Source organism: Aspergillus fijiensis, assembly GCF_003184825.1.
Source record: "Aspergillus fijiensis CBS 313.89 unplaced genomic scaffold BO72scaffold_41, whole genome shotgun sequence".
NCBI lineage: Eukaryota > Fungi > Ascomycota > Eurotiomycetes > Eurotiales > Aspergillaceae > Aspergillus > Aspergillus fijiensis.
This window is the reverse complement of record NW_024469017.1, coordinates 277,831-299,666: the sequence shown is the minus strand read 5'-3', so window position 1 is coordinate 299,666 and position 21,836 is coordinate 277,831. Positions and strand designations below refer to the sequence as shown.

The 21,836-nt window shown below is 52.4% G+C and overlaps 8 protein-coding genes across 8 annotated transcripts; 5 read left to right on the top strand and 3 right to left on the bottom strand.

Moving 5' to 3' along the window:
• Nucleotides 1-1,765: 1,765 nt before the first annotated feature.
• On the top strand, nt 1,766-2,217 carry BO72DRAFT_450076 (uncharacterized protein). The gene has a single exon (XM_040945167.1). The coding sequence runs from the start codon at nt 1,928-1,930 to the stop codon at nt 2,147-2,149; it is 222 nt and encodes a 73-aa protein (XP_040799162.1). The 5' UTR covers nt 1,766-1,927; the 3' UTR covers nt 2,150-2,217.
• A 41-nt stretch (nt 2,218-2,258) lies between these two features.
• Nucleotides 2,259-3,794, top strand: BO72DRAFT_498449 (uncharacterized protein; the record flags this gene model as incomplete). Its single annotated transcript, XM_040948774.1, has 2 exons — nt 2,259-2,518; nt 3,713-3,794. 2 exons carry the CDS (start codon nt 2,259-2,261, stop codon nt 3,792-3,794), a joined length of 342 nt encoding a protein of 113 aa, XP_040799161.1.
• Nucleotides 3,795-4,076: 282 nt separating this feature from the next.
• Nucleotides 4,077-5,419, bottom strand: BO72DRAFT_408890 (TFIIIC subunit 6 family protein; the record flags this gene model as incomplete). The annotated part of the gene is made up of 3 exons (XM_040942391.1): nt 5,039-5,419; nt 4,464-4,934; nt 4,077-4,397 (listed from the first exon to the last, which is right to left on the bottom strand). Coding segments are annotated over exons 1-3 (906 nt in total), but the record flags the coding sequence as incomplete, so codon positions are not given.
• BO72DRAFT_479041 (uncharacterized protein) lies at nt 5,420-8,683 on the top strand. The gene is made up of 4 exons (XM_040947553.1): nt 5,420-5,802; nt 6,242-6,487; nt 6,518-7,752; nt 7,825-8,683. Exons 1-4 carry the CDS (start codon nt 5,748-5,750, stop codon nt 8,281-8,283), a joined length of 1,995 nt encoding a protein of 664 aa, XP_040799159.1. The 5' UTR covers nt 5,420-5,747; the 3' UTR covers nt 8,284-8,683.
• Nucleotides 8,684-10,489: 1,806 nt separating this feature from the next.
• Nucleotides 10,490-15,034, bottom strand: jhd1 ([Histone H3]-lysine-36 demethylase). Its single transcript, XM_040939482.1, has 2 exons — nt 11,494-15,034; nt 10,490-11,441 (listed from the first exon to the last, which is right to left on the bottom strand). The coding sequence occupies exons 1-2, from the start codon at nt 14,824-14,826 to the stop codon at nt 10,518-10,520; spliced, it is 4,257 nt and encodes a 1,418-aa protein (XP_040799158.1). The 5' UTR covers nt 14,827-15,034; the 3' UTR covers nt 10,490-10,517.
• Nucleotides 15,035-15,815: 781 nt separating this feature from the next.
• Nucleotides 15,816-17,051, top strand: BO72DRAFT_433793 (putative pre-mRNA branch site protein p14). The gene is made up of 5 exons (XM_040943218.1): nt 15,816-15,973; nt 16,125-16,148; nt 16,284-16,340; nt 16,414-16,541; nt 16,628-17,051. Exons 1-5 carry the CDS (start codon nt 15,942-15,944, stop codon nt 16,726-16,728), a joined length of 342 nt encoding a protein of 113 aa, XP_040799157.1. The 5' UTR covers nt 15,816-15,941; the 3' UTR covers nt 16,729-17,051.
• Nucleotides 17,052-17,895: 844 nt separating this feature from the next.
• BO72DRAFT_408878 (ribonucleoprotein-associated protein) lies at nt 17,896-18,850 on the top strand. The gene is made up of 3 exons (XM_040942390.1): nt 17,896-18,085; nt 18,142-18,237; nt 18,339-18,850. Exons 1-3 carry the CDS (start codon nt 18,067-18,069, stop codon nt 18,599-18,601), a joined length of 378 nt encoding a protein of 125 aa, XP_040799156.1. The 5' UTR covers nt 17,896-18,066; the 3' UTR covers nt 18,602-18,850.
• Nucleotides 18,851-19,570: 720 nt separating this feature from the next.
• BO72DRAFT_183597 (uncharacterized protein) lies at nt 19,571-21,547 on the bottom strand. Its single transcript, XM_040939481.1, has 2 exons — nt 19,726-21,547; nt 19,571-19,671 (listed from the first exon to the last, which is right to left on the bottom strand). Exons 1-2 carry the CDS (start codon nt 21,427-21,429, stop codon nt 19,654-19,656), a joined length of 1,722 nt encoding a protein of 573 aa, XP_040799155.1. The 5' UTR covers nt 21,430-21,547; the 3' UTR covers nt 19,571-19,653.
• Nucleotides 21,548-21,836: the final 289 nt, after the last annotated feature.

Sequence of the window (21,836 nt, the reverse complement as noted above, 5' to 3'; positions counted from 1 at the left end):
GGAGGTGTTGGTGGTGGTGGTGGTGGTGTTGCGAATGGTTGCGTATGGATGGATGGATGGATGAATGATTATGATAGTTGATGAGTGACATCAACAGGACTAGTCGAAGGATGGCGTCATCTTCAAAGTCAACGAATTTGTTTTTTTTTTTTGTTCTTCTTGTTGGAGGCTTGCTATCGGAGGCAGGACGATGAAGGCCAAAAAAAGAGGGTTTGACTAGAGCATGTGGTGGTGGTGGTGGTGGTGGTGGTGCTGCTGCTGCTGCTGCTGCTGAAGCTGTCGATCATGACTGCATGGGATATGATCTCCTTCGCTTGTTTTGTTTTTCGTTTTCGTTTTTTTGTGTACAGCTTTCTCCAGAATGATGGGGGAGGGATGGAATGTGGGGGATGGGGGGATGGGGGGACTCGGGGAGGGAAAGGCAGGTAGACCTGGTTCATCCTGCTTGGTTTGGAGAGCTGTCTGTCTCTATGTTTGATTCTACAGGGTGCAGTGCACTACAGTACATGGTGGCATTTAAGGGATTCCGGAATGGATCATGGGGATACAGTAGTCCTAGACTATCCTGGACTACTGAAAAGGGACAATGCAGTTGCAGTCATTTTCTGGGGTATGTATACCGAGTGCACAGTATACTCAGTACTACCTACCATACGGGGGAAAGGGGAGAGGGAGGGAGGGAGGATCAGCTTTGGTGGCGTGAGAGGGGAAAATAGAAATAGAAATCAGATGCTCATACCCAGTAAGATGAAACCGGGGGGTGTGGCCACTCATTGAATGACTACTGTTGACTTCACAGATTCCCGGTGGAGTTCTCTTTGTTGCTGAGTATCTTTCTAGAAGGATGGGGTCGTATGCATCATGTACATACTGTACACATACTCCGTGAGTGGACTCGTAAGTCAACATACTCAGAGTATCTTCTTCCTCCAGGTCAACATTGTCGACTATGCTTCAATTCCAGGGTTCCTTTCATCCATCTGGCATCCATCATACCCTGAGGTAACTAGTAGCGACTACGATATAGTTACTGTCCTGTCCGTTCCCTTGTTTCGCTTTCCCCACAAAATGCACACGTACGTTTCTCCATCCGCCCTGGCTGAATCCTTACCCCATCGGGTTTTTCTCCATCCCTTGACGACCCGGTTTTTTGTTCTTTAATTGTTCACTCCGATTTATCTCTCTCTTGCTCAAGTTGCTCAAGTTACTCGTCTCCTCCCCCGGAAGAAGCCCAGCTCTTCCCCGGAAGTTCTCCCGCCCTGTCCTGTCTTGCCGTCCCGTCGTCGTGGCGAGCATGCAGCCTTCAACCCACCCTTTGGACCGAGTCGCTGGGTGAGGCGTCCCCAGCCCTGAACCTAGTTGGGATTCTCGATTCGAGGCCCAGGAGAAATAAATAGTACAAAGAATCGATCGAGCATGGGGATCATCCACTGTCCGTGTAGAGTCCACTAATCATTCGCATTGGAATTCCATCTGTCGATTTCAAAACACTCGGGCGACTTCCCATCCCCAACAGATTCACCCCTGCAACTAACTTACTACTACTAACTTAACTACTACTACTACCACACTACTCCTTCAACGAATGGTTGTGCTTCCTTGTATACAGTTGACTGTACTGTACACTGCTGGCGTCGAGTGGCTTGTTCGCCCTGCATTCTGTCGCCCTCCTAATCCTTCTTTCATTTGCTCATTGTTCTCGGTCAATGGGGATTTAAAAAGCATCTCCCCCTACCCTTTCAACCCACCCAGTACCTTCCGCCAAACCAGACACTGCTCGGAACACTACAGTACTTATTACAACAGCCACTACTATTACTATTACCATTTCTGATTCACTAAATGAGGTAAGCAATTCATTTACTTTCCATTGACATGACTGCGCCCCGGGAATCCTTTCTGCCTCGGCGAATTTCGGAGCTCCAGCATGTACTGTATACCCCCCGGAGCTTCCCTCTCGGCCCTACGGGTCCTCGTCTGCCGAATTGTCTCGACGAGTTGCCATGTGCCCGCCTACCATCTGATATTACTTATATCTACCTTGACCCACGCCTTTGTAGATGTACTTCTTGCTAATCCCTCAACTGCAGTGCTATTAAGTCTAGCAACAACTTATAGCGAACCTTCCTCCATCCAGAACAAACCCTAAGAAACAACCACCTCCGAACCCTGAACTACATACACCCTGAACTACAATCCCGTTCAACCATAGCAACAACACCACAACCACCACAGAAAAGCATAATACAAGGCACAGAATGGCGAACATGTCCCCGCAACGTCATCGTCCTACCCTCATTACTCCCGCCTGTTCCTCCACATTCCCTCAGGATATCTCCGCCGCCATCCTCTCCGCCGCCAACCACATCCCCAAGTCCATCGCCGTCGAGTCCGCAGCCCGGAAGGCGAGCGCTACCGGCGCAGCAACCCCAACAACGAGTACAGGGCTCCTGGAGGTGCCCATGCCTCCACCTCCACCCCCTCCGTCGCCGGTCGAGACGAGAGCGCTATGGGGCCGGTGATTCCCAAACCTTTTTTGTTTTTACAAAACCCAGACAGTAGCGGGCAATGGCTCTGTCCTCCCTCTCGCCCTATTGCAAGATCCCGGTTCAAGCTTGGTTCTGCACCTCCCACGTGGACCCGGCTACAATATCTATGGGGGAGGTGGGGGGTGGGGGGCGCATTCCAAACCGTGCAGGCTTCCTGGGTGCCTTTTTTTTCTGTTTGGTTGACATCGGGTGTTGCGTGTTGGGCTATTCGGTTGTTTTTCTGGTGTCGGTGGGTCAAAACTTCCTTGCGCTTTTCATCGCTTTTCGGGGGTGATGTTTTCTCTATGGAGTGGGGCGGGGATTGCTTTTCTATTTTTGAAATCTGGTTTGTTCTGTTGTCTTGTCTTCCATTGGGATGGAGATGGTGTGTATATTATGGGGTTGGGGTTGGGGGAGGGGATAGCTTTAAATGGTAATCATGTCAATGGAATGAGATCGATTGACCAAAAAGCGTTTGGTGCAGCGGACTTGAGTCAGAGTGTTTTTTCTTTCTTTCTTTTTTTGCTACGGTGCACGACTGCTCGGGTCTATTGACCTTTGGGAAAATAGACCAGTGCCTGATTTATCTACTCTATATGCATGCTATAGTATTGTTGTGAGGGGGGCGAGAGACAGGAAATAGTCTTGGATATTCGGTGATACTGTATGGGATGAGATCCCACTACGTCATTTGTTAAGATGAATAAATCATTTTTTAATCTATCCCCTTCCAAGCAAACGTGCATTCCATCCAATCATGAGGGTCAACCCTGATGGTGAACGCGTTGCAGATCTCCGGACTCCCCGTCACATGCAGAGTCTATGAGTACCTGCAGCCTGAGACCCGATGACGCCATGGTTCATCATTGTCGACATGGCAGAAGACCGACCTCGGTACAGTACATCTGTAGACGGTATCGTGATGGTAGCGCCGGGCTCTAGCCTCTACGCGATTGCGGTAGTTCTTCGTATGCCGCAGGGCGCTAACTACCTTAGCTATAACTTAGTAGGGTAGCGTGCATGCAAAACCAAGGGACCCATCGCGGATTCCGATTCGGTTACCGCCGACTCTCTTACTCATACGCTTTTCTGTTCGGCGTTCAGGATTTGTGCTGGCGAGCGTCGGCAGGGCCGAGTGAGCCCGCCGGGCAGTGCGGTGGAAATAGTACTCGTGACTATTAAAGCTTGTTTCCCCTTTGGAAGATGAACCTCGGCTTGGAGCCTCTGATCATGGTCCTCTCACGTGACCATGTCGAGGAGGATTAACCGTCCTGAACAGAGGATGTTGTGCAGTCAAACGAAGAGCATGGATCAAGGCTGCGGCTGCTGAGGTTCTCGACGAGCCTGCGAGAGTAACTCTTCCGGGTCGAGGTACTGGTCGTGATTCAGATCCCGCGTGGGATCCTCCCCCGCAACCTCCGGCTCTCCCTCCACGCCTCCCATCTCGATATCATTATCATTACCATTATCGTCATTATCGCCATCACCGTCATTGTCATTGTCATCGTCATCGTCATCGCTCCCCACCTCCCTCTCGACATCCTCACCAAGCCGGGTGTAAAGCGCCTCCAGCTCGGCCATCGCAACCGCATCACCCTGCAACGCCAGCTCATTCAAGCGCTGGATTTCCGCCAGCTGTTCGTCGGTGCGCGCCCAGCCGAGCGCCCGCCCGCCCATCGACGATGCATGGTCAGACTGGATCCGTTTGGTGCTGAAGACGGTGCGCACCGTGTCGGTCTCTCCCTTGCTTCGCTTCAGACTGGCCAGACGTTCGAGGAACCGCATTTGGTTGCTTGCGGGGTGATTGGGGGCACGGATAATCCCGGTTGTTGATACGGGGGGCGTGAGGCCAGCAGGGGGGTAGTCAGACTGCCCAAGGTTAGGGTTTACCCCTTCATCTGATCCCGGTGCTGCTGCTGCTGCTGCTGCTGCCACCGCCGAGGATTGGCTAGCGGAGATGAGATTGGCTTTGCGGCCTATAATCTTAATGCTGGGGGCGGCGAGAAGGTCGTAGGTGTGTCCGTGACGGAGAGGAGTGTCGGGTTGCTCTGTGCGGTGGGTACCATACGGGTCGTACGGTGCAGTCTCCCCTGGTTGTTCCTCCGCTCCTCCTCCCCCTCCTTCGTCTGGACGAGCAAAGATCAGGTCGGTGCCGAGTTGATCGGCCCAGGTGCCGCTGAAGATCTGGTTCTGGTATGATATTATGGGATTAGGGGTGTGAAGCCCAAGGATTTGTAGGCCATCGGATGGGGACTCCACATGGGTGAACTCAGCGGCATCGGGTTCGTCGGAGATGTTGGTGGCTGTTGCTGATGCTGATGAGGCGGCAGTCGCGGAAGGTTGTCGACGGCGAGGAGGTCGAAGTGGACCGTGGAGAGACGTGAGGTCAAGGGTGAGATAGACGGTCTAGGTGGTGGATAGGTGTTAGAAGCAGAATGAAAGTGAAAAAAAAAGGATTCGGAGAAAAGAGGGTGGAAAAAAACAAGGCAGGGAGGGATGCCAAGGCGGACCTCAGTTTCGGTGGGATGATATTCATATTCATAGTCAGAGTCGATGTCGAAATCGGGATGGGGCTGGTCCACTAACATGGCCGGATCGACCGGGATGGGCGGAGGAAGCGACATGGTGTGGTTGGTTTATAGTATGGACAGTCTGTTCCCTGAAGAACCGTGAGTTGATGAGAGTAGTAGTATCCATTAACGTTAACCATCAACCATCAACACATGAATAAGTTCAGAACCGGCATATCAAGGCGGTGAATCCGGAATCGATCAATCTATAGGTCCCGAGTCATCGCGGGCGGCTGCCCGATTGGGGTAAAGATCTATGTGTAGTTAGACAGACTGTGTAGTCATCATCGGCTCTTCTTCTTGCTCTGCTTATCATTTTCACCAAGTAAACTCATTCATGAGCATCTTTCATCGCAGCTTTCATCGCATCTCTCACCGCATGATCCAGCTGATCATCAACTCAGTCTAACTGGTTTCAGCCTTGACTAATCGAATTTACGAATGACTGCTGCATTGCATCATTCATTCCCTTGGCTCTGCTTTGGGCCTCAGGCTTGTTTTTGCTGTCTCTCTTGCTTTCGCTCTCGCTCTCGCTCTCTGACTTATCGCTCCATCATCCCCACTCCATCATCATCATCATTATCAGTCAAGTCTCGACTTGAGCCGGAGAGTTAAGTAAGTAGCTCGACTGGTATCATTGTTGATCATCATGGCTTTTCATCATCGTCACTATCGTCGTCATCACGACAGCAGTAGTAGCAGTAGTAAGTGAATCCCGTTCCGTTCATCTGTCTAGAATGTTATTTCTTCTCTCCATTCATTGTCACCGGCTCACCGCGGAACGGGCTGGCATTCCTTCTCTCCACCTGCATCCGTCCGTCTCCCCTCCCCCCCCCCCCTCCCTCCTTTATGATCTAATCATTTGTCCCTCTTTCCCATCTTTCCATTCGTCCCGAGTCACCGATGCCCTGTTGTTCTCAGCCCTAAACCAAACCCATATATGGCGATCCTCTTCATATCCGGATGTCCCCGGATGCGCCGTCCTGGCTCTGCCCTACCCGGCAAGCTCCATGAACCAACAAAGCGCCCTGACTCCATTCCTCAATTTCTGTTCTCGAACCTACGGACCTGGTCCGGCTGACGGATCATGGCCGCGTTTCTCTCGGCTTCTTATAGTGTCTCCCCTGCTGCCCTGGCGCCCAGCTCTGGGTCTGGTTACTCGGTCTGGTTACTCTTTTTCTTCCTCCATCCTTCTCTGCTTAATATTATTACTCTCCTCCTCGTCGCTGCTCTGTGCCTCCTCCCCTCTCAGGACTCATGATCTTTCATCCCCTGTCAACCCTCTCGATGCGTTCGCATTGATCGCTGAGCCCGATCCATCCTCGACCACGTCTGCTACTTTCCCGAACGGGCAATTGGTCACGCACCCTTTGTCGTCCACAGCCCACCGTGATCTTGAAGATCAAGTTCGCGATCCAGACAAGGTCAGGTCGGTAGCCTTATCGACCCAATCGCCTTCGCAACTCGCCGATTCAGACGTTTCTGCGAGTGTCGGTCAACAGATGGTGCGCACAACGACCGCAGCGATTTTCACTCTATCCTCATTGATTGCCTATGTCGTGATCAACAGTGTCGCTCGCGCTGTTAATCCGTCGGCCTTCATTTGGTACGAGGAGGATCAGGACGAACGTCGCTGGATTTCGTCATCTCCATCCTGGCTAGACCGGAAGGCTTGCCGCTGGTTCGGCCTATGTGGGACCGCCCACTTTCGCTTGGTGCGCCCCCGCTTCGGCCACCGCAAGGCCGTCGCGGCGGCTGGCCAAGGGTCCAACGAAGACTTCTCCGCCTGGCGTGCCGCCCAATTCAATGACTCCGCCCATCCCGAGGCCGCTTGGGATGAGGCGGAACGCTCCCGCCGCGAAATCCCAGACTATGTCTTCCAGTATGCGCCGCTGGTCCATTTGTTCTCCGATGAGCAATTCTGGCCTTGCGACATCGCCGAACACCTGTATCATATTACACCTATGCTCAATTACACCCCCGTCCAATCGTATTGGGATCATCCCACTTTAAATGACCTGGATCGATTGAACCAGTGGCAGGATGGGCACAATGTGTTTCTCACCAGCAACGATAATGTCGAGCATCGACCTTCGTGGATGGAAGGCGACCAGAATATCCCTGACGATCCTGATAGTGACCTGGAAAAGTCTTGGCCTGACTGGGATGCGCGGGTTGATGGGCCCATCCCGAATGACACACCTGGTGACCGAGCGCAGTGGTACGATTCAGCCCATGCCCTCCGCGAAGGAGATGACTTGGATGGCGGCGACAACGATGCTGAGTGGTCGCCTGAGAAACTCGGCTATTTGCGCCCAGAGGATCTACAACAAGATGAAGGTTTGCGGGACGAGTTGCGCAAGCGTTTTGGTGGGGAGCCCATCCATGTTGAGACTACGGGCGGGCGCAGCAATGCGCCAGCCATCCTATTGGTGATGGACAAAGGCAACGGCATTGTGGATGCCTTCTGGTTCTTCTTCTACAGCTTCAACCTTGGCAACGTGGTGTTGAACGTACGATTCGGCAACCATGTTGGGGACTGGGAACACTGTCTTGTGCGCTTTCATAATGGCCGGCCCAAGGCCCTCTTTTTCAGTGCCCACTCAGCGGGAGAAGCATACAGCTACGAAGCCGTCGAGAAGATTGGCCAACGGGTAAGTCATAATCAATCCCCATAACTTCGTCCCGCCCCGGATCGTTAGTCTCCCCCACTGACCGTGAACCAGCCGGTCATATATTCCGCCCTTGGCACCCATGCTATGTATGCTACTCCTGGCGTGCACGCCTACATCTTGCCTTGGGGCTTGCTGCACGACCAGACCAATCGCGGTCCATTGTGGGACCCGCTCTTGAACGTGCACACATACACGTATGACTTCCCCAGCGACATGCTCCGGGCCTCGACTGTGAGCCCCTCGGCGCCTATTGAGTGGTTCTACTTCAATGGGCACTGGGGCGACAAGTTCTACCCGTTGGGCGATGAGCGCCAGTACCGATTTGCGGGTCAGTATCATTACGTGAACGGGCCTCTAGGCCCGCGCTTCAAGCACCTGAATCGGCGCAAGGTCTGTCAGCAATCTGACGACAGTCCTTGCGTGATTAAAAATTACATTGGTGAACAGGCTCGCCCTCGCCGCTGGGCAAGTGCGGGTGTCGAAAACCCGGCTGAGCATCCGCGTAATTAGAGGCTGGTGTCGGATGTCTATTTCTACTGTTCGTTCTCATGATTATTTCTGCTACTACCATATTGGTGGGATTATATACCCCTGCATGTTATTTATCTGCATGATTGCATTGATGACTGGCGTTCTGTTCGAGTCTGGGCTGGAAACCAACGAACCACGAGGCGATGATAGACACGAAAATCACGGAGTACGTACCACTAACCATTTGACTACATGATATACATCGTTGTGTTTGTCCTGGCCGGGGATCATAGGTGGTGGAGTCCCGGCCTGGTCGTTGTCATTATCTTTGATGTGTATTTCGGTCATTTAGTACATATTGCTGTGGCTGGATGGTTGTGGTGCTGAATAGAGTTATTCTACAAATTTATCTCTCAATCAAGAGCATCATGCTAAAAAGGTCAAACAGGTTCAAGTTGATGCATGCGTTGGGGATTGAGCTTTCGAACCTTAACAATCAGCACATCTGCCAAGTTTGGCAGTTGTTCTGTTACTCTGCTGCTTCGGGACGACCAGTTGGCCAGTCCCCATAACCTCGCAGGTTTTCGATTTCATTTTCGATAATTCCACCTGGCCAAGCTGAAATCCACCGCTCCAATGATCAAGCTCCCTAAGTACGGAGCAGGAGGAGAGCGGGGGGCCGGGTGGAGGGGAATCCAGGAGCCTTTCCTTGGCCCACTGGAGAACTATAGAGCAGCGCGCACACCCCGCGGCGTACTAGTATCAAGAACACCATACCTTAGATTATTAAGTCCAAGAATGGACTCATGGAACCTTTGGAACTCGACTTGTTGGACTGTGCTAGCCCCGAAACTACCTACCTACCTACCCAACCCGATCATAAACCAACGGACTGTGCCCAATATGTCTGTAGCGACTCTCGTTTGTTTGACGCGCGATCTTTTGTCTCTCCAATGCTTCCATGGGTAAGAGGAAATGTGAGGTTCGCGGGGCTGCTCTAGCACACCACGTCAGCTGACTACTCTTTCAGTCCCTTGCATCCGTAGCTTTTCTGAACTGCATAAGATGGGGCAGGCGTTTTAAAAGCGCCTCACGTTCACAGGAAGTTATGTTGGTTTGTTGCACGCGGCGATCATAGATCATAGATGCCAGCCCTGAGCTGAGCTGGAGAGGTTGAACGGTTACCGAATCGGGAAGGAGGTATCTAGAGCCTCTTGACGGTCCACGTCCGTTATCATTCGGGGATTATGGATCAATGTGTTGTGTATATACCACCAGGGCCTGGCTTCCCTCGCAGAGTTAGCCTTACATCCCGGCCGTGGAAAATGGCGGGTTTTCGCTCTTTGGAAGCGAGGGTATCGGAGAGAACACCCTAGTGGAGATTGTGAGGGAGGGTTGTGGCGAAGGAGGCACACCGAATTCTAGTCCCGTAAGCTACTGCGGGCTATGTCTAAATGGAATTTAGCAGGTCACAATGGAAATTTTTGTTGTGGAAGATTACTCGCTACGATCATATAAGGTGGAGAAATAGCAAAGCAAGCTAAGTATGGGCAGGCAGGCGGGGGTAGTGCCATGAAAGCAGAGGAAAAAATGAAATAAGATCAACTCATCGCAGGCCACTTCAAGGTGACGAAAAGACGGAAGGGAAAGATCAGCAACCACCCAGGTTTCGTCCAGCAACACGAAGGGAATAGGTTCTAGGAGATCTCCGAATTAAGATGAAGAGTACAAACAGCGCTGGGATCAAATGAGTAGCAGCAGGTAAAGCAGCAGGTCGCCTCATGTTCCGAGGACGATCCTCCCCATATGGGAATGAGATTTGAACGTTGACCATGGGCCAGGAGATAAAGAGAGAAGCCAGAAGGAACGACTGGACCAGAAAGAACATCATCTAGACAGGCGACTGACCGTATCAGAACAGCCCAACCGTAAAACAGTAACGCCGGATACACACATGAAAGAAAAGGCTGAAAGGGTTCTCGAACGATATAAGCAAGACGGGGTAATGGAAAAGCCGCAAAACACCCAACCAAAGAACAGAACGCCAAATGGAATCGCAATCCATGAATCAGACCAAAGAATGATGAAAACAACAAGCATTACCATGTCCGTCGGACTCCCCCAAACTCTCAAACTCCGCATCCCAGGAAAAAGCCGAACCGGTGGGTTGGACCCTTCTCGGTTCGGACAAGCCGGTTGCCCGATGAAGGTAATCTAGATATATCACTGAATAAAATCAAACCCAGCCCCGACTGAAGAGATCAAGCGTCGATTCACGCTCTCGTAGATCGCTTCCGAAGGCCGAATTCGGCTTCCTGAAGTTCGCGGATCAGACGAAGACTCTCAGCATCCGGCTCGTCGTCAGCCGCACGCTTCGTGGATTTGTTGGTTTGGCCCGGGGAAATCGAGGCTGCAGGAGCACGCTCGCCTTTCTTCTCATCCATCGGCCAGAAGCTCTTCTTCGCATTATGTGATGACGAGGGCCGTGACGCTGATTTCTTGGTCCCCGAAGATGGGCCGGGAGTAGACCTACGTACACCGGTACTTGACGCGCCGAAGGATGAACGGCGTGCGCTGGGCGTGTGCGTCGTCGACTTGCTCGTTTTGATCACATGAACTTCAGGTATATACCGGTCGACCTGGCGAGGCTGACGGGAAGAGTGTCGCGAGCTAGATGTCGGCGTGTGAAGAATCACAACATGCTCTCCTTCACCATCTGCATAATCGTTGGGAACGTCGGTATCGTCCGCCAACGAGGTCGGTGGCGATACGAGCGTAGCTGTGGGCTTAGAAGCAAGAGCAGAGTTGGCCTCGTTTGTTACCACGGTGTCGGACTGAAAGGCAGGCGGTGATGCGTATGAGGTCTGCCCGAGCTGGGCCTCCTTGTCCGTTGCCGCTTGTTGTGGAGAATCTTGATCCTCGTGAGGGAGGTCGGCATATGGGTCATGTAGGTCCAGATCCTTAGAAGCATGGCCGACATGGTCATGTACATCCAGCATAGCGTGGTCTCTGTTACCAAGATGGAGCGGCCGAGACACAGGAGAAGTACTTTCTTGCTTCATCCGTTTGCTGACACCAGAGCCGATTCCTTCCTCATTGGGACGTGGCCGTTTCACAGAAGCCGCGGCTCGTGGCTTTGCTCGTTCTTGAGCTTTGATGGGATCAATTCTTCCATACTCATCATGGATACACCGGCGCTATGGTCAGTTAGCAAATGTATATCACGAGATGCAGAACGGCGTAACGAACCTTGCTCTTCCGACAGTCGTCACAGGCCTTGCTCCGGCCTTTCTTTCCGGTATTCTGCCCTTCGGGGCTGAGTTCGTTAAGCCTGTTGGTTGATGGATGCGGAGTGCCCACGGTGATCAATGACGCTTCGAAGCGATCCATATTCCTACTAACGCCATTGTCCTGAAGACCTGCTTCCGATGCAATGGCCGCCAATGAGTTCAGAGCAGACGCTGCATCATGCGCCGGCGAATGGACCCCGGTACCGAAAGCACCCATGGCTGTCTGTTTGGATGCTAGGCTATCATTCTGTTCGTCCTTGTGATGGCAGCGGATTCTGCGTTTGCGACAAGCATCACATGCAACCCGTTTGGGACCGAGCCCCGAGCCCCGAAGTGCTGTTCGAGGCTTAGGCGCGGGCTCCTCTTTGATACCTGCGTTAGCGCTGGAAAGGCTCGTGGGAATATGAGAATCCGTGATTGAAGGCACATTGTAACTGGAGCTGCTCTTGTTGCTCGATTGAATCGCCAGGTCCTTGGGTGGCTCCGGGAGTCGCTGCACAGCCTGTCGCTCTGCATAAGTACGTTGGCTGTCCGCGTTGCGCTCTGAGCGACGACTAGGTCTTCCAGCTGGCTTTTTCTCGACAAGGCTGAGTTTTGGGTTGCTCTCGATCACGCCGGGGCGAGTCCACTGAGGTGCTTTCTCGTTTCCACGCTTCCATGCAACCCATATCCCAAACTGCTTAACAACGTCGACTGGATCGCCTGGCGTCTTCGGTATTGATCGTTTGACTGCATTCCTAGCATCCATCGTTACCCCTTCCACGAGGTAGGACCCAGCGATCAAGGCGGTACGCAGAAGGTATTTTGCAAGGTCTGGCAGGCCTTCCAACTCTGCTTGTGAATAGAAGCGTGAATTATGATAAGGAGAGCCCGGCGGGGCAGTGTTCGTCCTGTCTCCAAATTCATAGTATATGGGATAGTCTCGATGAAAGCGATAATTGCCGTCCTGTGCAAATGCGTCGAGAACGCCGTGAGGAACCGGGTCTTCCTCGAGGTACTTCAACGCAGTATACCACTGAATTTTCTGGAAGAAAGGATACCGGAACTTCCTCGGTACCTTTGTGTCCTTCTCAATGTTTGCAATCTTGATCTGCATCCCATAGTTCAGCCTCGTCAGAAAATTACCACCAATGACCAGGCTATTCTCCGGAGTCCAAACAGCATGGATCCAGCCGGAGGGAATCAACATTGTGTCGCCTTCAACAAGGTCCACGCGGTAGCATTCCTTGGTTTGGTCACCGAGAAAGGTGGTATCCTGTGCGGGCGAATTGCACCATTCCTCATATTTCTTCAAATGCTTGTCCGTTGGCGGGATGAAGAAAAAAGTCTTCTTGCCTTTCAAAATATGATAGTAGACGGACGACCCGCCAAAATCAATATGAAAGTCGGTGTAACAGTCGGCCACAGACATCAAGCAGTAGAACTGTACTTTTGGGTAGTCTCCCACTGCTTGAAGTTCACGGGGCCAGACTGAATCTTGCAGATCCAGATCACGAACCACTTTTGGTCGTCGGATGAGCCTGCCCAATGGACTCTGTGAGACCTCTAAGCTGATGACATTTCGCACTACTTTGTCACCAGTGCTCTCATAGTAATCAGCCCATTTTTGCATGGTCCATCTCTTGTCCTCTCCTTGTTGAGATTTGACATCGATGACTTCGACCCTCTCTTCGGGTCCGTAGAGCTCGGCCACTTGTCTAACCGTCAAGCCTTGTGGTATCACCATGTCCAGTTGATCCTGGCCGCAGTCTACCACTTGCTCAAGGCTTTGCTCGCCCGCATCGAGATGATCTAGGAGTTCATCAAACATCTCTTGCGTGGGCGCTTCCTGCGCTAGAGCGTCCAAGTCCGGAGGAAGCGTCGGGGCCGAGTTGCGAGTATTCCACTCGGCAGGGATGACTATCGGTTCTGTCATGCCACTGCCTCTTTCGAAGTACTCGGCCGTGATGAGCTCCGGGCGCATGCGGGGGAAATTCTCAGGGAGGAACCGGATCTTGCCTTGGCGAATAGGTTCAATGTAATGATGTTCTAGTGAGTCTGTTGCAGCTTTGACAAGCCCTTGGTTCAGACCAGCGTAGTCAATTGCGGTACGGGCGCGAGATGACTTTCGAACAAATGTCGTCCGTCCATGCAAGGGTCCACAGGCGCGGCAAATGAACTTATCCACAGTCCGCACCTCTCTATCATTTTTGAACCCAGCGCAGACGATATGATACCAGCGCTTGCAGCCGTCGCAACTAATCCACGTCACATCACCCTGCTCTCCAGTGTCTATTGGTATGCGGACGAGATTACAAGCAGCACAGCTAGCCTGACCTGACTCCTCCGACTCCGTATCGTCTTCCGTCTTGGGAGGCAGGTCCGTCGGCATCGGTCCTGCATGGGTACCGCGCATAACATCGGCAGCCTGAAGATTGGATTGTGTGCCACTGAAGATGTATTTGTTTGCTGAACCCCAGTGATCATCCTCCGCAACCTCTTCATCCTGCCAGAGTATCGGGGGAAGAGTTGAAGAACTGGTGTTAGGTCGCAAGCCTTGTATTGTTGGTCGCGCAATGGCTGCTGATCCATCGGACTGTGACCTCATTCGAGATGGTGGAAGAGCGCTATTGCTTGAAATGGTGTGGGTAGAGATTTCGGTGTGAGCGGCCCATGATCCCACTGCGGACCCAATCCTATCAAAACGCTGTGTTTCACTTCCGGCGTAAAGAGCGTGCTCATCTATGCTGACTCGTTTGGCGGGCTGAATGGTAGGCTGGAAGTTGGGTCGGGCAAAGTTCAATAGAAGCTCTGCATCCGTCTTCATGCTATCAAGCACCGCAGAAGAATTTGCATCGTGCACGGGCAGCGACCGGTGGGAATGGAACGGCGATTGATCTTTTTCTGAGCGCGGTCGCTTGGCGGGACGTTCGGAGGATTCAATGGGTTCGGGGGGGAAAAGCGACAATGCGGGTGTCGAGTTTTGAGAAGGGGGGCGGTAGGAGAGAGGTGCGAAGGTAGGGCTGGTGGCTAGAGCGATGGTCGCGAGAGCGTCGATGGTCGAACTCGATCTGCCATGACTCGGTCGATGAGTAGCGGAATGATCTGCAGCATGATAGCCGGCATGGTTCGGGGGGTATTGGTCACGATCGGAGGCAGCCACCCTGGCGATGCTGCGGTCAATCCATGAGGCTCGGATGTCGGAGGTTGAGCAGGGTGAAATCGGCTCGACGGCGCGTCGCGGAGGTGAGGGAGTGCGGTAACGCGGTGGTCGAGTCCCGAGATGGGTAGAAAAGGATGTTGCACTAATCATAATGAGGCCTGAAGATAGAGAATCGAGCGGGAAAGGAGCGAGAAGAGGCCCGGAGGAGAGAAAAGGTGCTTGCGGCAGACGGGTGCGAAGCGGGGATATTTGACCACACGGGCTAAAGACGGGCCACCGCAGGCAAAGAGAAAGTCATTCCTGGCAGAATGGGATTCGCACGAGGAATAATGAGATGAATATAGAAGTCCGAATGGGAAGGTTGGTGGGGGAGAAGTGGTGGGGGGAGACGGGGGAGAGAGGAAGTCGACAGAGCAGAGTCGCACGGCGGAGGTTGAGGGGGGGAAGTTGAGCGAGCCTCTGCCGACGGGCGGGAGAGAGAGAGAGAGCGCGCGCGCGCAAGAAAGCAGACAACGGAAGAAAGCTGCACTACAGTAGGGTGCGGAGCGGAGATAGAAAACGGCAAATTCAAGAAATAGAAGATAAAGGAAAATTAGCGATTGAAGAGTTGCGCCTCAAGATAAGGCCGGAGAAGGAGGAGGAAGGAGGAGGGGTTTGGCAAGGGACGATGGGCGGCGATGGAGGCCGAGAGGAGAGGAGAGGGGAGGAGGAGGAGGGAGTCGCCGGACGGAGGAGGGCGACAAGGCGCCCGGCGTAGAGACACACAGAGGGGGGGAGAGAGAGAGAGAGAGAGAGAGAGAGAGAGAGAGAGTCCTCTGCTGTCTGCCTCAGGCAGTCATCCTACCTAAAAAAGTATTGCTGTTGTAAATTACTCCTTCCTAGTAAATCGTTTACGGCACCAGAATATGACTATGGAGTACTTTAGCACCATTCCAAAAGGTCATATCCTAACTCTGAAGCTAAATAAATATTCTATTGCATCTTTTCTATTGTTATGAGAGCTGTAGGAAGTCAACTATCATCAAACTCCCATAAAAAGTGAGGCTCCTCCTCCGAGGCGACTAATCCCGATCAGGCAAGGCAGCCCAGTCTCTCCCGAACCTCGTGCTCGTCGCGGATATTGCTTCCCTCTCTCTTGTTCCTCTCTTGCCTTCTTCTCCTCTCTTCCTTCTCATATAGCTTCCTCCAGACCCCCGTTGGGTATCTGACTCGACCTTGATTCCTTCTTTCACGTCTTTCTACAGCATCTACTGTCCCACCCGAGAATGAGCCGAAAGCTCGCCCCCGAAGCCAATCGGTAGGTTCTGTTCGAACAATTCTACCCCTCCCCTTCCGGTAGCCCGCCATAGTCTCCCGCTTCGCTCCTGGGCTTCAGGGGCCTTGGGCATGCGTTCTTGTCTCTATTGGAAGGTTGGATCTGGTTCAAACTATGACTAACGGGCCTCCAGGATTCTCTTTGTCAAGAACCTCAAGTAAGCCTTTCCTCGCACTCGGAATCTTTAGAACCCGCCTGTCGATCGTCGCATCGCCATTCAAACGGATACATTCCGCGACATATGGTTTCGTCAATCACGACATGAATGCTAACGACTTGGGTCCGTATCTAGCTACAACGTAACAGCGGAGCAACTCTTCGACCTCTTTGGCAAATTCGGTCCCATCCGGTAGGCCTCTCCGTGACTCACGCGCGATCGTCCAAATTAGCGTCAACTCCGCAACTAACGCTGTCTCCGGCAGACAAATACGTCAGGGAATCGCAAACAACTCCAAGGGCACTGCCTTTGTGGTATACGAGGACGTTCACGACGCCAAACAGGCATGCGATAAACTCAATGGCTTCAATTTCCAGAACAGATATCTCGTTGGTATGTTTTCTCCATGCGGTGGGCAATCGGAACGGTCATCGGACGAGAAGGATTGCGCGGCTGACATTCGCTGCTCCGACTTCTAGTCCTATACCATCAGCCTGAAAAAATGCTTAAATCGAAAGAGGACCTGGCGGAAAGGCAAGAGAATTTGGAACGTCTCAAACAGCAGCATGGTATAGAATGACGTGATGATATGCTTTTTTTATCGCTTTCTCCGCATGCCCTTTGCCGGCAGCTGGTTGCGTGTTCACATGGGTTGGTTGTGGGGTTTTCGGCGTTTATTGTTCTCCTCTGGGTTTGATGATCGCTCTTATTCATTCATGGGTCTGAAAGGGTTGCCGGCGGGTAGATTGAATGAAACTCTGGCTTGGCTGAAGTCCGGAGTAGAAAGTGGTACAGAATGGGTTATTTCAGGCTGGGATCAATTCCGATGCACCGGTTAGTCACTGCTATCAATATAATCATTTCGATTGCCGGCCACTTGCGGCTGTTGCGGCAAACCTATGGAATGCGGCGTGCAGACGTCATTGTTATGTGTGAAGTTTGTAGCAATAATACCACTGTACTGTATCTACCTGGGACGATTGAATGGATAGAGGTTTGTGCAGCTGAGGCCCTGGGGCCCTAGGGCCCCAGAATGCTTAGTCCATGTCTCCACGATCGCCCACCGGCTGCATCATACGTTGTCAGTGGATCAGCCCGGTGAAGATCATGTAGTTGTATGCCTAGTGGTCCCTGCTCCCCCCCTGAGCGGCCTGCGTAAGGCTAGCCAACTAGTGCGATAGCTTATATTCTTGCCAGTTTCGCCTTAGCTATAGCTAGTCATAACATCCACTTGCGAGTCGTTGGTTGCGGTGACTTAGTGCAATCATAGGCAAGGATTCTATATCTTTTTCGATATGCACTATACCGAATATACAACTTAAAGCACTAGCTCGTGCCATACACATGTATAGTACAGTACGGGAATTCGGACCTCAAACTACGTCCTAGGAGCAAGACGGTGTGTCGAATTGATGCATGCTCGGAGGCTGGAAATCTTTGGATACAGAGGTAGCCACTTGACCCAGTCTCTGAATGCTCCCAGACCATCGTGGCTGTTTGAACACCTCTTAAGGTGCCTAGTAAAGTACTGTACAGTAGTTACTCGCATGAGACCCCAAGCCCCTACTATGTAAGTTAGTTAACTAACTTAGCGCCAAAAGTCCAGAACTAATGCGTGGCTGCCGCCTTGGGTGCCTGAAATCTCAGACACTGAGATTTTCCCCTTCGGTTCTAGACTCCTCCGTCCCCATTAATCTGCCGGCCCCACCGCCGTGACCGCCCTCCAAAGATTTTCTTTTCCGCAGCTCGGAAAGCCCATGAGGATTGAAACCTCAACCACCATCTTTTTCTCCCTTCACCTTCTCTCCAGCATCTCGACCTGCACCGCGGCAGTGATCCTTTGCGTGAGCCTGCTTCTTTGAAATCTCTCACGACATCTTCCGTCCTTCTTCTTATTTGATCTTCCCCATCTATCACCATGGCTGATACCTCTGCTGGTAAGAACGCTCCCAAGCCATAAGAAAAAAATTTCCATACACTGACGATAATCCAGCCTGGCCCTTGGCCGACGAGAGCCTGACTCAGAGCCTTCTGGACCTTGTCCAGCAGGCCTCCCACTACCGCCAGCTCAAGAAGGGAGCCAACGAGGGTAAGCATCTCCACGATCTCCCATCTTGAAGCATCTTCCCAATCGCGCCTACATCTTTTTCTTCAACCTTCCAACTAACCCAACCCTTCCCCCCACAACAGCCACCAAGACCCTCAACCGCGGTACCGCCGAACTGGTCATCCTCGCCGCCGACACCTCCCCGCTCGCCATCGTCATGCACATCCCCCTTCTGGCCGAGGACAAGAACTGCGTCTACGTCTTCGTCCCCAGCAAGCTCGCTCTCGGCCGTGCCTGCGGTGTCTCCCGCCCCGTCATCGCCGCCAGCATCACCACCAACGAGGCCAGTGACCTGATGGGCCAGATCCGCACCCTCAAGGACAAGGTCGAGAGACTTATGCTGTAAACTAGCGGGGCCAATCCTTTTTTTCCCCTGTTCTGTGTGGTGGACTGGTGAAAATGACGAACATGCGTCATCCGGCCTTTTATGATTGTTCCAACGGGGAATTGATTTCCATGTCTCCTCCCCCACCTCTTCGGTATGCGTGCAGGAGCTAGCTGGCTTTGCGGGTAGGCTCGGGGGGAACTGGCTGGGAGTGGTTGAGATGGGTGTTTTACTTAGTGGATTGGGGGGAGATTGCGATTTGCTTTTTTTCTTTAGCAATTTTGCTCTCTAGAACCCATGGACCCCCCTCCGCTTTTGCTTGGGTTTAGACAGTTTATTGGCTTAAATGTCGAATCCCACAATGTTCGCTCGGCTTGTGACAAGATGTGTTGCTTTGTTCTGGGTAGAAATTGTTTTAAAGCTGGGTTTCCAAACCGGCACGTGCGTAGACCAGTCTATCGACCAAACCATAGTCGTGCTATCAAGCCAGCCAACCCAGCAAGGCCTCGAGCTCACTACATGACCAAAATCATCAGCTTACGAGGAGTACAGAGAGTATTTCTTGTTGCTATTAATGCATTTGTAATGAAACGTCCCCTCACGCACTCCTTCACTTCGATAATCGTTCTCATTCCTGAATTCGCTCCCTGTCGAATGTGCTTCAATTCACATATAGATCGCGATAAGATGATGCACAGATATAAATCCCCGTGAGGAGGAAAACAAGGGATTGCAGGTATGATCCACAACAATGAAATACGTCCACCCACCACTCTATCGCAAATCCCACCTTAATAAACACAAAATAAGAGCAGGCTCCATGGGAATCATGCGGTGCATCAATATGTACCGATACAGAAAGGAACAAAGTCACAAACCAGACAGCCTCCAAAAATACAGCCGTCATGAAAAGAACGTCAAAAACAGATCAAGGCTCATTAAGGTTACTTTTGGTGTCAATCCGGCCGGGGTATGGTACTGAGGAAAAGCAGAAATAGCAGACAAGCAATAAACATCTCGAAGTATGCAGTATGGGCCATGACTCTGACAACCATTCAATCATCATGCACAAATCAGATGCACGGAAGAAACTGGTGGAGTGTTAGCATATGATCCAAAGTTAGATCAGGGTTAGGTAAACTCACGTTCATCACAATCAGCATTGGAATGTCGAATACGTCGCGCTTCACTGTCCAGCAGTAGGCGCAGTCAACCTTGCCATCCTTGAACCCCAGCTGATTCATTCCAGCCTCGCTAGCGATTCCACCCTTACGCAGGTGATTGTTCCATCGTTGGTTGTCTTCTGATGCCAACTCCATATCCTCTTTCGTCTTGTACTTTAACAATTTGCATGTCCGCATCACACTGCCACGGGAGTCTCCGAACGCCAAGCGGGCAAAATCTTCGTAAAATTGCACCACGCTGTCATCATCCAGTAATTCGGCAAGAAAGACGGGGTGCGGCCGCCCTGGGGTTTGATTCTCGCCCGCAGACCCGCGCGGAGTGAAACTGCGGGAGGAGGCCCCTGAGCTTGGAACCGATGTGCCCCCCGTATTCACATTTAAATTTGGCTCCTTGCCCAGAAGCACATCCTTCTTCCACCCGGTCAGAATACTGAATTCCTTGCCCACCGCGGCAATCTCACCCGTCCGACGGCAGACAATCGTAGGCGTTCCGCAAGCGTTGATGAAGTCCTCGTACTCCCAAAGGGTCCGCTGAAAGCACTTCTCCATGAAAATGAGATCGTCTCTGTTTAACGTCTTTGTTGTCGCGATGAACGAGGGTCGAATTGATGCCAGCGCCTTGGCGATTTGTAAGGTCTTCTGAGGAGGGAATCTCCGTTGAATGAAGGCAGTGAGATTGTGGAAGCGACTAGTATATGCGTAGGGCTCCTTTACACTCTCGTAGATCGAGGATGGATTCCTTTGTCGCCGGCGCACTCCCACATGCAGATTCTGGTGCTTCAGACTGGGTGTCGTGATGGCGGGTCGTTGATTGGTTGGAACCAGGCCATTCGCCTTACTAGCAACAGCGGCGCTAAACGGAGACTCTTCGAAGCCGCTCGTCATTTGAGGACTAGTTGTTGCGCCAGGGCTGTTGAAATGGCCCGGGCCGCTTTCGATCGCAAACGCATGAGGCGCATCAGCTTTGGATAAGTGTCCGGGTATCACGTTCCCTTGACTAGACTGAGGGTAGACGCTGGGAACATTAACATGCGCCTTGCCCGGAGCCTGGCTGTTCGGCCATTCGTTTAATAGCGGGTCACCGAACATGAACGGCTGCTGGTTGCCGGGACTTTCCCCGAACCCCGGCCCTCCGGTGATTGGAGTCGACGCAAACTGGGCAGAGCCACTGCGACCCATAGAACCGCGCTGCGTGGCTGAATCGCTAGGCGAGTCCCCAGCACCTGTCGCCATGTGTCCCAGCATACCAAACTCCAGCGCACCGTACCGGTTTTCGAAGTTCATGCTAGAAAGATCAAAGTTGAATAAGGCGGGGTCACTGGGATCGAAGAATGGACCGGCGAACGGGTTGGGATTCTGGGTAGGCGGACCCGAAGCACTCGTGGTCGTTGGCTGTTGATTGACTGACGGAAGGCTGCTGTTTCGAACGGTAGGAGTGGCCTTCAGATTGTAGGACGGTGAGACGGGCGACTGCGATGGGAACGAGGCCTGGTTCATTGGGTTCTCTTGGTAGACATTGTAGGACGTAGATTGGGGAGTTGGATAGAAGTTGGCTCCAGAGTTCGGCGGCGCGGCCGCGTTGACGGCGTTGGCGCCGTTTCTTGACAACGGCAAACTATTATTGCGCAGGGGATTGTTGTAGAAGTTTCCACCGATACCCGGCATCAAGGCTCCGTCGGGCGCATCATGGAGGTACTTCGCCTTTTTCCGGACCCCATCCTGACATGCATCTTGCAACCCACGCTTGATACACCGCTGACAGGGTCTTTCATCACCTGTGCGCAAAAAGCTCGATTAGTTGCACGTCCTTAATCCAGCTACACATTCGCTAGTCCGCGACGTGTCACTCAGGAAGCGCGAATTAGAGCGCCTGAGCAGCTGTATACGAAGAAAAGCACGAGAATGTCCAATGCAAGAGGGGGGGAGAGAAGGAAAGCTAAAGACAAGGTCAGTCATACCGCAAGTCAAATGCGCCCGCTGGCAAGCGAAACAAGCCCTGCGCGCCTTTTTCCTCCGCGGCCTCGACGGGTCCTTTGCATTGGCTGCCTTTTGCCCAAGCGACACGACGCCTT

Bases quoted from the DNA above. Each gene is read 5' to 3' on its own strand.
- jhd1 (XM_040939482.1), bottom strand. From the start codon at position 14,826: ATGATTAGTGCAACATCCTTTTCTACCCATCTCGGGACTCGACCACCG. The intron at 11,442-11,493 runs GTTCGTTACGCC...AACTGACCATAG, and splicing joins ACGACTGTCGGAAGAGCAAG to CGCCGGTGTATCCATGATGA.
- BO72DRAFT_450076 (XM_040945167.1), top strand. From the start codon at position 1,928: ATGTACTGTATACCCCCCGGAGCTTCCCTCTCGGCCCTACGGGTCCTC.
- BO72DRAFT_408878 (XM_040942390.1), top strand. The intron at 18,238-18,338 runs GTAAGCATCTCC...CCCCCACAACAG, and splicing joins CAAGAAGGGAGCCAACGAGG to CCACCAAGACCCTCAACCGC.
- BO72DRAFT_183597 (XM_040939481.1), bottom strand. From the start codon at position 21,429: ATGCCGGGTATCGGTGGAAACTTCTACAACAATCCCCTGCGCAATAAT.
- BO72DRAFT_433793 (XM_040943218.1), top strand. From the start codon at position 15,942: ATGAGCCGAAAGCTCGCCCCCGAAGCCAATCG. The intron at 16,149-16,283 runs GTAAGCCTTTCC...GTCCGTATCTAG, and splicing joins CTCTTTGTCAAGAACCTCAA to CTACAACGTAACAGCGGAGC. The intron at 16,542-16,627 runs GTATGTTTTCTC...TCCGACTTCTAG, and splicing joins CCAGAACAGATATCTCGTTG to TCCTATACCATCAGCCTGAA.
- BO72DRAFT_479041 (XM_040947553.1), top strand. From the start codon at position 5,748: ATGGCTTTTCATCATCGTCACTATCGTCGTCATCACGACAGCAGTAGT. The intron at 6,488-6,517 runs GTGATCTTGAAG...TTCGCGATCCAG, and splicing joins TTTGTCGTCCACAGCCCACC to ACAAGGTCAGGTCGGTAGCC. The intron at 7,753-7,824 runs GTAAGTCATAAT...ACCGTGAACCAG, and splicing joins TCGAGAAGATTGGCCAACGG to CCGGTCATATATTCCGCCCT.